This window comes from Danaus plexippus, chromosome 10 (genome assembly GCF_018135715.1).
Source record: "Danaus plexippus chromosome 10, MEX_DaPlex, whole genome shotgun sequence".
Classification (NCBI taxonomy): Eukaryota; Metazoa; Arthropoda; class Insecta; order Lepidoptera; family Nymphalidae; genus Danaus; species Danaus plexippus.
In genome coordinates this window covers 7,964,455-7,979,422 of record NC_083543.1, presented here as the reverse complement: position 1 = coordinate 7,979,422, position 14,968 = coordinate 7,964,455, and the positions used below count along the sequence as shown (strand labels likewise).

Below are 14,968 nucleotides of genomic sequence, written 5' to 3'. Positions count from 1 at the left end.
TGTTTCAAAATGTTTATCTATTATACGCAAGAAAACTATGAAAGTTATTCTATCTGATAGTGAGAGCAAAGTTAGTTGAGAATTATATAGTGAGTTATTATAATTATATAAAGTTTGAGCAAAATGTTATAAAGTGCACCACTTGTAGAACGTTTTCTGGTCATATTAATGGATAAAGAACTTATATATATAATGAATTTTTGATCGCAAATCGACTGCCCCGGTGTGAATGTACATTATTTGTATACAGGACACTTTGTCAGGCCGATATCTACCCGGAGCGAATTTCAATTATCTGCAGTTTGCCGAGCGTATGAGCTTTAACTGCGAGATAATATTTTTCTCTGTAACACGAACATAGTCGATGTGAGCCATCTTTATCTTACTTCAATTGAAATATAAATTTATAGTAAATATTTATTAGAACATTTTCCCAACACAGACTAAAGCACTAAGACATAGAAGTAATAATATCGTAAAAGTTGGATATATAAAATTTTTGCTCAAAGAAATCTTATTTTATTTTTAAAAGTTAAACGTTTTCATAAAGCCTCACAAGAGCTTAGAATATAGTCCGTTAAAAGTGAGTGAAGCCGAAATAGATGATTATATTTATTAAAAAGACAGCTTTAGTAATTTATCATTATCTATTATGATAAAATTAATGAATAATACTACTATTCGTTTCAGCAAAATCTATTATTTAACATTGTTAATGTAAAATATGCTTTCGTAATAATATTTCTCATTATGAAATATAACTCACTTTCCTTTATATAGATGTGTATAACAAAGCTCGGTATGAATCTTTATTCACAGTACATAAAATATCTGAACTTCATTATGGAGGTGAAGTTGAAAAAGTCGAAGTCATAAAACAGACGTTATCTATGTAGCGCTTTCTGATTTACAAGTATTGGAATGCTTCGGTAGTACAGAATAAGCTAATATTTGTGGCTCTGTTTACAATCTCTTTTGACCCCATCCGTTTTGTTCTTTGATCCAGTTGGTATTTATTTGAACATTTCTTAGAGATTCCTCTTAAAGAATGTCGTTCGCAAATATCTATGTTGCTTCACATAAAGTCACGCAAATTCTATAAAGTACAGTTATTCAAACATTGCCCGAGTTTTATTTCAGCGCTTTCTTTATGTATGTCATATCATTCTTTCATTATACATTAATTATGACACAATTCCTATAGAGGTTTTCGTGCGCAAAATTATTTCTGTTTTATTAATAAAGTTTGAGATGGGAGTAATGTTATTAGCGCGAGATAATGACATTGTGAACGACCTTCAAGGACATGTAGCGTTAAATTTGACACGTTCTAAACTGAACTGTACATAAGCATTATGATATCAAAACGATCCTCGGTTAAATGTTGTTTACTAGGACTTGTTTCAGTTAAATAACTTGTTTGCGCTACAGAATCCCGTATTTATTTTTTATCATATATTATTTTGTCACACGTATACATTATATATATTCTTATTGTCAAGATATATAATGATTACTATTTTTAGAATCACTCTTAATATTTTTTATTTTCATTGGAATATTTTAAGACCCCTAATGTTATATAAGTCGGCACAGCCTAAAAAGGCTGTCTATCTTTAAATTTGACATCTTCTTTAATATTCACTTTATTTTTTTTTGTTCATAATTAAATTAACCTAAAAAAAAAATTCATTTCAATCTGTGTGGTCATATTGAGTACACAATCTGTCGATTGTATGAAAACAATTTCAGTATCGTAACTTTAATTAAATAGCTAGTCAGAAAACTCGTTATAGTTTACGTATTGATGAAGTTAAAACTCAGGTGTTGTTATTGATTGTTACAATAAAATGAAAGGATCAGGTGTCTAGGTTTGTAATTTCCTCAGTAACATATATCGTTGTCAGGTAACCGATGTAAGTCACTCTGATATTTGCAAATTTATCATTATCACATGACCAAACTTTGTTCCGTGTTCTAGTTGAATGTTCCCATACAAAGCTCCCTTTCAACGATTCTTGATCATGCAGATAAATTCTACATTTATAGCGTAAGCAGCTTTTTAATAATATGAAGACGTACGAAATTAGTATCAGTTTTTATTGAGTATTCTTTAATGAGCATGTGTCATTTTCACATCAAACCCATATTACTGTGAATCACAGCGCTCCTCAAATTCCTTATATCTTTTACAGAATCTTGTTAAATCAAAAACATTCCTATTTTAAGAAAAAATCATTCGCTTTCGAAGTGTTACGCTCTCTGCGTTAGAGAATAATCTATTTTTATATTGCCAGTCCACTCTTTCTACAACTGCTCTCCTTCTATGACGGGAGTTACTTCAATGTCGTGTGAATCGAGGACAAGTTCAATCAATTTTTTCTTACTTAACACATTCTCTTCCTATTTTCCTGTTCATAATTATTTTAAGTCGTCAGTATTTCATTAAACAGTATAAAATTTTCTTTTATATTTCAATAATATTAATGATACCTTTCATCAAACCAGTTTTTTATATTACATACATACCTGTTTTAACTTTAGATTTTCTATTTTTACATAGACCACACATATTTATTAATTTTATACGACTATACGGCAAGAATGCCTTGAAGAATTCTGTCAAAAGTCCTTGAATTGTGCTTGTATTATTTCCTTTTTTATTATAATATTTTTATATGAGTACAGCAATGATCATCGTTAATTAATCTTATCAAAATAAAATAATCATTTATCAAGCAAACATATCAAGGAATTGTTAAGTTGTTGATATAAAACAATATGTTTTATTAAATGAAAAAAAAAAATACAGAATCATCCTAGGCGAGTCAAAAATAACCCGACATTAGTGTCCACTCAACGTGGCCTGACCTCTTTATGAGTTGATCAGTCTCTTTCATCTGGCATTCAGAAACTTGGACGAATCACTTGTACTCGTAGACCGCATCTTAAAACTTGCCGTTATAATCTATGGGTATATTAAACCCGATGTATCTGAGAAAGTTCTTGACTGGGTAAAATAGTTTGAAAGTTTCCATATGTATATTTGTGCCTCTGAATACGTAAAAAATATTACTTTTCAGATTTTTTTTAACTAGCTCAAGTTGTTTATGAATCTGTTCAACTGTAACAGATAATCTGTTGTCGTTCTTAATTTGTCCTCATTCTGAAAGTAAATTGTCTTGTGTTTTTTCGATCACAACTTTGTGATGTAAAATGGGATTCTGGACAGTCAAATATAATAAACATAGTATTCGCTATTATATTTATTTTTAAATCTTCTCTAATTACCTGTAATATGGGTCTAATACATGAAATATATTGCAAAATCCTGTAATAACAACATACGGGATATAACGTTGTATATGTTCTGTTAAAAAAAACACGTAAAATCTACTTCAGAAACTTGTAAGACGTTCTATATGTAGCTAGTTTAGAGAAATGTTCGTAGATTTAAATAAAGCTATGTTACTATATATATATATTTACCTTGGTCAGACGGCGAGGTAAACTCTCATTTTTTTTCTCAGTCTATGAAATGTAAATAATTTTTGGAGCTCTATTTTCATAATGGATTCTGTTATTAACGAGTTGGCTGTATAAAGAGCTTTTAATCTTACATTACTATCATAAAAAAATTAATTACAAAAGGCTAATATTTATAACAGCAATAATTTTTTTTATGAGAAACCAGCTCTTACTTTGTTACTTAAGATAAATACTTCACGTTCAATTGTTTTGAAGAAATTTTTCACAATACATAAATAGTATACTTCACAACTATATAAAATGGCCTATTTAATTTTGAGCATTTTTAAATTTATATTATGATACCTTTCAAACGGTACGCCCGATTTAAATGATTTAAAAAGTAATTTACAGAAAGTGATGTAGGCTTGAAAACGAAGTAATTTATTTTCATAAGACTTAATACCGTATATATATAAATAGCTTTCCAATAAACGCTTTTCGAATGCAAATTTTTAAAAGTTGTAAAATTTATATAGTATGTTATCCTTAGGAATAGACATATGTTACCGCGGATTTTTCTGTAGATCTATATAAAATACACAATTCCACCATTTATTATTTAGTTTAACCTCAAAGACTTAAGGCAGCGTTTTCGATAAAAGCTCTCAGACGGCTCATGTTTTCCCGACATTTTAACAAATATTGTTAATGTACCCACCAGTAAAAAACTTAACAAATTATATACTCAAACCTTTTTCGAGAACCACGCTATCGAGTTGTGATAACTGTTTGATAATCGGTGCAATAGTTTTTCCGTTTATCGCGAACAGACAGACAGACAGACGCGGCGGGGGACTTTGTTTTACAATATGTATTGATAGCAGTATGTCAATATCCATACCATAGACCTATTACGAATTAGAGTAGCTTAAATTTTTAATAACTCGTTAAAGAGTTTTATTGAATGTTTTTTTGCTTGCCTCTAACCACACTTCTTAAATATAATATCATAGTAAAGCATCAAATAAGTGCTTATCTGCCATATAGTATTAAGAATTAAATTCTTCATCCGTATTTTATTACAAAACTATAATTTTAAACCATTAAATATGAATTTACATTATAAACAGGTGTAATCTACTTGGCTGTTGCAATATTGATTTTGAATGTCGTCGCTGAGCTGAGTGTATAATTTATTTTGCTCTAAACGTTTAGGCTAAATTTTCATTTGAATGTTTTCAGTTTTAAGCTCTATACACACACATGTCATATAGCATATGTATGTGTGTAATAGTCTGATAACATTTTCCTTAAAAGAATCCTGTAAGAAGGTTAGTATTCCCGTCATACATTTGTCTTTTTTTATTCAGATACAGATTATGCAATTAAATGAATTTTTTCATATCTTTAACTCGGTTTTCGACATCAACTGATTACGTGATATTTTAAATAAAATTTAATATACAAAGTTGTCGTTTTAAACGACAAATAAACGTTTTCTAAAATTACAATGAGCGAGTTTTATTACTGAAAAAATTATATTGAAAGTATATTATGTTTTTTTTTTGCTTATTTATATATGCAATAACATTATTAAAAAGTTTTATTTGTATATACAAAAAAAAATCTTTGGAAATACTCGTCGTTATTTTTTAATTCTCCTTATTTTATTTATGTATCTTATTTTTTTCTGTGATCTAGTTCAACTAGTTTGTCTAGGTGATAGATTGTGATAGATTATCCTGGATGGATTCCAAGAACCTGGATGAGGCTATTGAGATTTATTTTTATAGGGCAGATTTTATATGGCTTATATTTTCCTTACCCCAATATCGGATTCGTTTAAATCGGATTCTTTACAAATATCTCTAATGACAAATTTATTATAATATTGACAAAAAAACAAAATAAAAATTAATTCAAAATATAACCGTTGCACCCAAAAGGAGGCTGAGATGCTCCCTCGTTGAAATATTGCCTGGGATGTTTTTATTTTGTTTGAAAACCTAACGAAGCATGGTTACTATTTGAAGTGTTTTAAATCAAAATATATAAAAGTTATTACCGTCTAACAGCAATCGGTCGCCTGCACTGTAAGTATATTATATTCTGAAATTACACGACTCTTTTCTAATTAAAACTCGCTATTTTCTGAATAACAGATAATTAACCAAACGTTTAAACTCACAAATCTCTTTATCTATGATCTTTATTATATACGAAATTAAAAAAATATATTTACGCGTTTTATTCCGATTTGTAAATAATCTTAGACTTTTAATATACGAGGATAAGTAAAGAAAATAGAGGTCTAAAATTTTTTATATCATCACAAAGAAAAAAGTTAAATAGAAAGAAAAATATACATTAAATAAATATATCCTGTTATTACTGTATATAGATAATTATATATGTTACGTAACATTATCTTATATATTATGTCAATAATTTGTCACGTCTTCTGTAGTATTTTAATGTAACCAACAAAATTTCAAACGATAAATTTGGTAGTTGCTGTATTCGCTAACAAAAGCACACACACACACACGCGCTTAGACACACAAAATCACACGTGTACCTAATTTATTATATCAACGTTAAGTTTCATTCATTCATAATTGTAAACCACAAGCGAACCTGCGTTCCGTAATATCAAGAGGTCATTCACCTAAACTAACAAAAAGTATTTTTAATTATCCTTATCCCTGACTATTGTTTACCGCGAAACAGATGCACGGTTTTAATAGAACACTCAAAGATTAAAACGGGAAGCCAGCCCTGGCTTCTACCTAACATTTATTACTCCATTGTGGTTCAGGCTTTTAACGTAACGCTGTGTACATTTTATTAAAATTCTATTTTTCGTTTTAACGTTACTAGTTATGAATTGTATTGATTAATATGCGACGGTTTAACACAACAGACGGCTACTGGTAATATTAGTTATATTTTTAATAATTATTTATTATAGAACAGGCTGAATTCTTTATTGTGACTTAACATATGGATATCATATTATTTAATACTGAAAAGTCGGTTGAATATACAAGTTAAATCAAAATTATCCCACGAGGATGTCTCGTCAATTACTACCTTCAAGACGTCAACTCTTGTAAAATTTCGCATCGGAACAAATTATATAAAAATTCTTTAGTATTTTTTTTATCAAACCTTTTTATTTGAAATTAATTTCTTAAGTCATGTTTTTGTTAAGTCTTTAAAATATTGGCTTTGTATTATATGTTAATACTTAGAGAATATTTTTATATTTTGTAGTTTAGATGTTCGTTTCTCTAGTTAAACGCATTAATCTCAAAAATTTTTTGTTTCCATACGGTTAATTCTTTAAGTGTTTCATATATTATTGATTAATGCTATAATGTCCGAAATTAAAATATTGTTTACCGAAGCGTTCAAAATTAATTATTTTATAATAAACAACATATTAGGATTACATGAAGCAATTCTTCTATTTAGCAGCATCTTTCATCAAAATTTCTAAGGTTTTCTTCGTAATCATCACACATCGTGTAGCTTAAGGTTCCCCTTAATGTACTTACACCTAACAAATATTAATAACTTCTCCGCGAATGTCGGCCCGAGCAACTGGTTTAATATATATATATATTATATATTTTAAATAAGACATATCTTTTTAATAAAAGCATTAATATGCTTCTAAATCAACGACTTAAGATAATTTATATAACCTGAAAGTTATAAACAATTTTCAATGTCGCAACTTAACAAGACGAGAGCCTACTTAGTTTTCGTCTAAATATAGAAAAAAATCACATTTAAGGGTCAGTTTGACATTTTTTTTAGAGAAAAATAATAATAATAAAATCTTTATATAATAATGTATTAGTAACTTTGAATACGAGTAACTGTATCGAGTTAAACTTGGTGACGTAAGTGTATTATATTCCCAGCTGAATGGAGTGAAGAGTTGCCAGCTATTTATAAACCTACTGATAGTTGCACGGAAAATCGGAATACCTGGAATACTGCTAGCTTATACGGTATTCAGATTCTTCCATAAATACTAAGTTTGATAACGGTTTTATTAAGAAAATGACGAGAATTTTATCGATTTCCAATAAATAACCCGTCTTCGTATACATGAGGAACAACTTACTTGAATTAAAATTAAAATATTGATGAAAAGAGACGAATAATAGAGACTGTATAAGTATTCGACCTTGCTTAAGAAGCAGATAGTTCTTGTTAAATTTGATGTTTTATCCTACACATTAAATAAGATTTCATTATCATAAACAAAACTCAAAAAGCAAAAGTAGGTACTTTTAAAGGTCCGAATTCTTGTCCAAACTTAGCCCAACAAACTTCGGACATATTTTTATTAAAAAGAAATCACAACAATTGAAAAGGATTCTTTGAGTATTTTGGTTTTCAAAAATAAATTAAATTAATCTCAATAAACAGTTAAAAATATATGGAATCTAGATTCATTCGTATCATGAAAAAACAAAAACAAGAATTTATAACTTGAACATTTTTATTTAAGAAACAGATGTAAAAAAAATCCTTGCTATTATATAATTAGTATATAAAAAAAAACTGTGATCCTAAGTGATTTTGTTTTTAAGTTTTGGACTTACGACGAACAGTGGAAGCGAAAATAACGACTTTTAACTGCAGAAAAACTCGTAAAAAGGTCGAGAGCTTATTGTTTCAGTAATTAAATAATCTGAGACGTGACAGTCGAAATTTAAATTAATTAATTTTAATGACGTCACGTATGTGTACGAAATTTAATGACAGCCTTATATTACGAGCTATTGAAATGATGTTTGATACGATTTCTGGCATTTTTAGACAAAATAACGAAAAGCTACACAGGAGGAATACTTTTATTTATGTATACGAAGTCGGAACAATAAATCGTAATATATTAATTTTAAAAACCAATCTCGATATCAATGATTTTATTCTTAATCTATTAAAATAATATAAGCATTTTTTAATGATTTTTATAAAACATACAGTACTAGCTGTTTACCGCGACTATGTTCGTATGTGTCCATTATATATCGAGTGATATCTTATAATAAAAAAATTAATAATCTATTTTCATTGCATTTTAATAACATTCACTAAGACTGTTCAGTTTATGATTCTTTGATTTCATTCAACGAATTCCCTATTTAATTATTTTTTTTTGTGAAAGTGTTGAGCTCAAAGCTGAATGCACAAAGAATGCCTTTTGAAAGAAAAATGTTTAATTTGTTACATGTGACTAAATATCGGTTCAATTTTAATATAAACTTTGCTAAGCTTCTCGTTTTATTCATGAATTTCATTCACTTTTAGATTTAAACTGAGAATTCAATAAACTCATTAATTATTGGTGTGATCATTTGACTGATACATGAAAAATTGAGAAAATATATTTAAAAGTTATTGATATATTTCCCTGGTATTTCTGAATTTCAAAGAAGTGAAAATCATGTTTCATAATTAAGAAGAGATTTAAATCTGAAAATTGAACCAAATTTATTGCTATATAAGCTAAAATATGGATCATATTCCCATAGTCATTGAGGTCATATTCCCATAAAATGAAGCCACTCACTTATTCATATGAATATTATTAATAGCTTTTATTGACTTGGACAATATGATTTATGTCATTCCTCTTGGAATCATTTGTCTTTTCTACTGTATTACAATCCATTATTATTTGAATATTATATTTTCTGTATTTGTAATGTTCTATATGCGCTTTTCTATATACAAATACTCGAATTACTTCGTACATTGCTTTTAAATAAATTATTCTATAACAAACGGAAGAATGTGAATGTAATTGTAAAATATTTTTTTACGCTCCTAATGTGAACACTACGCTACGAGGTGCTGTACCAATATTCAATTTCGTTCGAATCTCCACTAAAGGCTATTAATTGGAAATATTTTAGATGGAATCAAATAGTTTGTAAAGCCAAACAGCTATTTTGCAATAGAAAAATTTCCGTCAAAATTTTAAAACTTTCATTGTGAAATTTCATTGCAAAAAAAAAAAATCTAGCAATAGCTGAATTATGTATTAAAATTTCTTTAATTAAAAACCGTCTCTCATCAAGAAATTGTTTTGAAAACGACGGATTTCCACGATGGCATTTCTGCGAACGTATTTTTATATACCGAATAGGTACTATTGTTATTTCAGACACGATATCGATGTCTGGGCATTGTAAACAGATTTTTTGCTTCTATTAGCAATGTTAAATATAATACGTAATTTTCGATTAGGCTTATCGTAAAGCTCCGAAATTTAAGAGATTTAAGCCTTTTAATTAAAAATTTTAAAGACCCCGTACAAATTCGTGGTAATAAAAAAAAGTACTTCGTTTTTTATTATTTTATTATTCTCTTAGAGAATACGTGAATGAGCTAAGTACCTCATATAATATGATTCATGAGATAATTGATAATGCATTGGACATATTACATGCTAATTCCTTGCTACGTCTTTGCTCTGATTTATGTAGTTTTTATGACCTACATATAAAGTATTTCCATACTAAGTACATTTTTGGCTTTTAATAATAATGAAAATTAATATAATTGGCTAGTTAATGTCTATAGAAATATATTAAAGTGAAACAAACACTATATATTTCTTGAATGAGATAGTACTTATATATTGTTAATAAAACTCCTCGTAAATCCTTTCAGTAGGTTCTAATACTGATTCAGACAAACAGAAGGACAGCCGGACAAATGATTGTACATACTAAGGTGGCTTTAATAATAGTTTTTTTAATCACGCAATCAATTTAAAATCATGAATACCAAACAACAATTCCTATTAATTATGAATACACCAAGCTTTTAGCTGCGGTTACTGGTGATGAGCATTGGGTTTAGCAGTTACAATGCCAACCTTTGCTTTTTATGACGGTACTCGGGTTTGATGCTGAGTCGTTACGTATATTAGGTTCGAGTGGACCACTTTGGGAGGGTATCTGCTTATCTTGAATTTAAATATACATAGTTCGCATAAAGACAAATAGGTATACATTATAATATATGCAAAGTAACCGGTAGAGAGCACATTTAATTTGAATGTAATTTAGACCTGGTTCATACTTTATCTTTTATTTCAGTATAGTTACGTTATTGGTCCGTAATATTAACTCGTTGTTATAAACACTTCACTTGGTATATTGTTTTGGCATAAATATTACTATATAAATGGGCTATCATATAAGATCCATTCGCAGGACATCTTTATATAATGAGCAATGATTTTAGAAGTTGGAACGCCTCCAACAGATAAACGCTGGTTATATCTGTATCAACTCAATAACAATACATCAGATGCTATTTAAATGTAAATATCGTATGTAAGTTTTGGATAATGTAATTTTTTTTTTTACTTCTTATACTTTTGTTTTAATGTCTAAGGTTTTCGCGAGTATTCATTTAAATAAAACTAAGATTTGTCGCATTATACTATCACTATTTTATTATTTTAAAAAACTACATACTCCCGACGTTTCGGTACATTTGCAGCAACCGTGATCACGGACGGACACATGAAAATTTCGTATGCCCATCAAAATAATAAAAAACGTGTAAATAAAAGAAAATATTAGTCTTGCTTTTGTTTTATCATAAGTTTAGTTATTAATTACGTCTCTATCGATGTTGGATGCTTTAATATGACAAAACTGTCATTCTATAAACTGTAGCTTAGTGCTATGTCGGTTTATATTTAACAGGAAATGGATTTACTTCCATTATTCCAGGAAAACTTCTCCGTTGAGAAAACCAAGGTATGCAGATACATATTTTTATAACACCAGCATCTTCAATTAAGACGTTACTTTAACTATTTTTTTATCCAATACATCCAAATATATCCAATAATGGGAAAATATAAATTGTAATAGAGCATCGGCCTTCGGAAGATATTTTTAAAAAGGCACCCTTTCAACGAATATCGTTTTTGTCACCTTCATATATTAATACCTTATTGGATACAGCGTGTTTCCTTTCATAGTGTTACAGAATTCAAATCGAACTCAAGTCATTTTTCACTCTATGAATATTCTCATCTGACAACGTGACGTCATTCATTACCGTTTTATTTTCGTTAAATTTGTTTAATTATCTTCAATAGTGATGGTTTTATATTGTTGTTTATATAATGACGTCATTATCACAGTAAGAGGCTGTAAAGGACGTTAACTCTCAACAAAGCTCATGTCCGCACCACTCAAAGAATTCGCTATTCCAAACATTTGGAGCGAACGCTAACAAAGTTATCTCAGGGCTAATTTCACAAGCCCCACACAGACACGCTTCTTTACTTAATTTTGTTTATTTAGGACAATTAAATGTTCCGTGCACTTTAAATAATGTTACAGAACCGCGTTGATGGAAATAACGCCGCTTTGTATGAAGTGTTAATTATATTTTAATGTTTTTTAAATCTCATTTAAGGGGATTACTTTAAAACATTATCTGAACTTGATTTATCTATACCTGTGTATATATATATAAATAGTTGTGTACACCTACACACGAACATAGACGAAGTTTATAGCGTAAAAGAGGAATGTTATATAAAAAAACGAAATTAAATACATTAAATTACCATTTAACATATAAATATATGCGTGATTCATGCATAAATGTATATGTAGCAGGTCTCTGAATATGTTTAAATTCTTTGTGAGCCATATTTTTTTTGTAACACCAACAAAATATTACATTAATCCTCTCTATCGTTACATTTTATGCCTTCAATGTATAATTAATGTTATATAACGTAATAAAAAACACCTCTCACAAGGCCAATAAGAACTAAGAAGGATTTTCTACGTAGCCTATTAATTTTTCCGGGCAATGTGAAGACTAATTGAAACAGATCGTAGCTTTCGGACACGTTTTATTGCGGTGTATGTAAGACGTATGCTATTTACGTGTAAATATACGCTAAATTTGTATGCTCCCATACAACAAGCTATAGTGCCAATGAAAAAGTATACAACTTCGGAAAAATTTGTAAAATTGGTATTGATTTTATTTGTAGAATTTTGTTGGCTTCCTTGATGTTAAAAGCCTCGATGTCGCTCCTAATATTGAGTGCTATTCGACAGTTTGCTCAAAAGCCGACATATAGAAACTTTTCCTTTTGGATATGATGACTTATTATGACTTTAAAAATTATAACAAGCTTCCATTCCAACGCCGGTGAGGATTATTTTCTGTAAAAAGTTTTGTTATCAACAAATTAATATTGTTGCATTATCAAGTTAAATATAGGCCTTAAATTGTATGAATTCCTCTGCGGCTTACTCCGGTGTCTAACAAGGACCATTTTGTATAAAACTTCATTTCTTGGTTTAGTTCTACGTTGATATATCAATTTATGAGTTCCAAAATAAGTCAAATGAAATGATTTCAACATCCGCTTCCTATACAATAAAACATCAAAATCTAACGCCGTTGACATTATTTCAAGGATTTTACGAAGTAATAGGCGTTCGTAATTATGTTTTAGTACGAACAAGTAAATAGCAATCCATAGCAATCAATGCTCGCGATGGTTACTCTGTGGATAGGAATTAATAACATATTTCGATCTAAACCGCGCTCATTACACATCAAAACATTCTAAATAGGACGCTTGGATTAGATTTTATAAATAATAGGAAAAAAATAATTGTCGATAAAAAAAAACGGAAAGTATATTAGGTATGTGATAATTGTTTCTCATTGTAATCTTTTAGAAACAGAAGTGTTAAAAATATATATCTAATTAAATTAAATAATTTAAATGAAAAATTTGTGTGTTGTTTATAACAGATGACTAATTTTCCTGCAGCTATTCTAATTATGTGTCAAAGACTAACGCTCTACCATTTCAGGTTTCTTAAATATAACAAAAAAGAGGTAATTGACCAACTTATTTTTATTGTTCAACCAGAAAGGAAGACGACGGCACGAAACAAATCAAAAACATTGTTAGGTTAAATAAAACCAAGAAGAATTTAAAACGGAATCTAAATAAAAAATTATTATTCCAAGAATGTCACAGTCAAGAGAATTACAGAGGTTGAATATTAAATTGTAAAATGTTACCGCGTGTGAAACTGATCTCTCAGCTCCTTAACACCAGCCGTGTGACGTCTTACTCTGTCTAGTTCAACCGACTCCCTAATGTTTCAATAAATACAACACTCCAATGGTTAAACCCGATCGTTTGCTTCTCAGTCCGACAGGAGAACGAGCGGATGCTTCACGACGCCCTTCAGGCGGGAATCGCCAATCGCACCCAGTCGTTGGGGGCATTGCGCTGACGCAGCGCTACTCCCCCCGGCCCCTGCGCCCCGCGGCCGCACCACCCGAGCCCCCCGAGCTGCCCAGTGACGTCACAACCGCCGAAGAGGTGAGCAAAACTACCCTCACTCCAGCGTGATCGCCCACCACGATCGGACTTTACCGTACAGTGTTATTAGATGCTGTGGATTATATTATGAATGTTGTTATACTCGTATGGACGATATGTTAAGAGTAGATTACTTTAATGTACACGTACGAAACGATATGTTAGGTCTCGCTTATGGATTAAACTCGCATTGTTGTTACTTTCTATTTGATGTCATTTATTTAATGTAGATTTTTATTATTATTATTTCATTGTAATAGATAATAAATAAATGTAACTATAAGATGACCTATCCTTGTAACGATCTGTAAAGTCTGAGTTTCATAACAAAAAAAAAAAATTAACTGTCAATCCGTCTCTTGAAAATATTTTGTACCTTCTATTTACCTGTCATAAAGATAATCTAAATTAAGAGAACCGCTTGTTTTATCATATTAATAATAAATGTTTATTTTAATACAAATTAAATGGTATACGATATATGCTTTCACTATGGTTTTGTTTGTAAAACTAGCTGTTACGATGTTATTACATGTGTTAAGGTGTAATCGATGTAAGTAGATATGTGTTGGTGTATCGTAGATATTCAATACATGGCTAACGAATTAATCAGTCAAATATGTCCATTGCATATTTCAATGTAATTATTTTGTGTGCATGTCGATTGTAATGGTCAAAATCATCAATTATCTATCGTCAATTTCGATGTTACATTCAGAGTGATATTGTCACTTTGTTTATAAATAAAAATGAACCTATTTGTTAATTTAATAATGTTCTTCTTTAATCTGTGGGACATTGTTCCTTGAAATGTCATACTTATGTAGTACTGCCGGATATGCTGATTTGACCGGCACTCAATCCACTTGCTTTAATATGGAGTTTATTAGAAATTATATGGGTCCAGATATATATGTATATAAATATGAAGTAATAACAGCGTACCATCAGATTACGAAACGAAAATAAAAATATACAGGTCACAAGAAAAACTTATTCACCGTAACTTATATATATAGTTTTGTCAAACAAAATGATATTTTTTGTAAATACATTATGAATATTTATTTA

At 29.4% G+C, this 14,968-nt stretch overlaps 1 protein-coding gene across 5 annotated transcripts in view; it reads left to right on the top strand.

Moving 5' to 3' along the window:
- Positions 1–14,312, top strand: part of LOC116766786 (uncharacterized) — a 66,231-nt gene extending 51,919 nt beyond the window's left edge. For 3 of the 5 annotated variants that reach the window (XM_032656882.2, XM_061521651.1, XM_032656883.2), the window contains one exon: positions 13,723–13,944. In XM_032656882.2, coding sequence (XP_032512773.1) covers positions 13,723–13,808 — 86 coding nt within the window. In that variant the 3' untranslated portion in view covers positions 13,809–13,944. Of the gene's footprint in view, positions 1–13,722 lie in introns of all 5 variants that reach the window. The other 2 variants (XM_032656881.2, XM_061521650.1) reach the window with 1 other exon arrangement.
- The last annotated feature ends 656 nt before the right edge of the window (positions 14,313–14,968 follow it).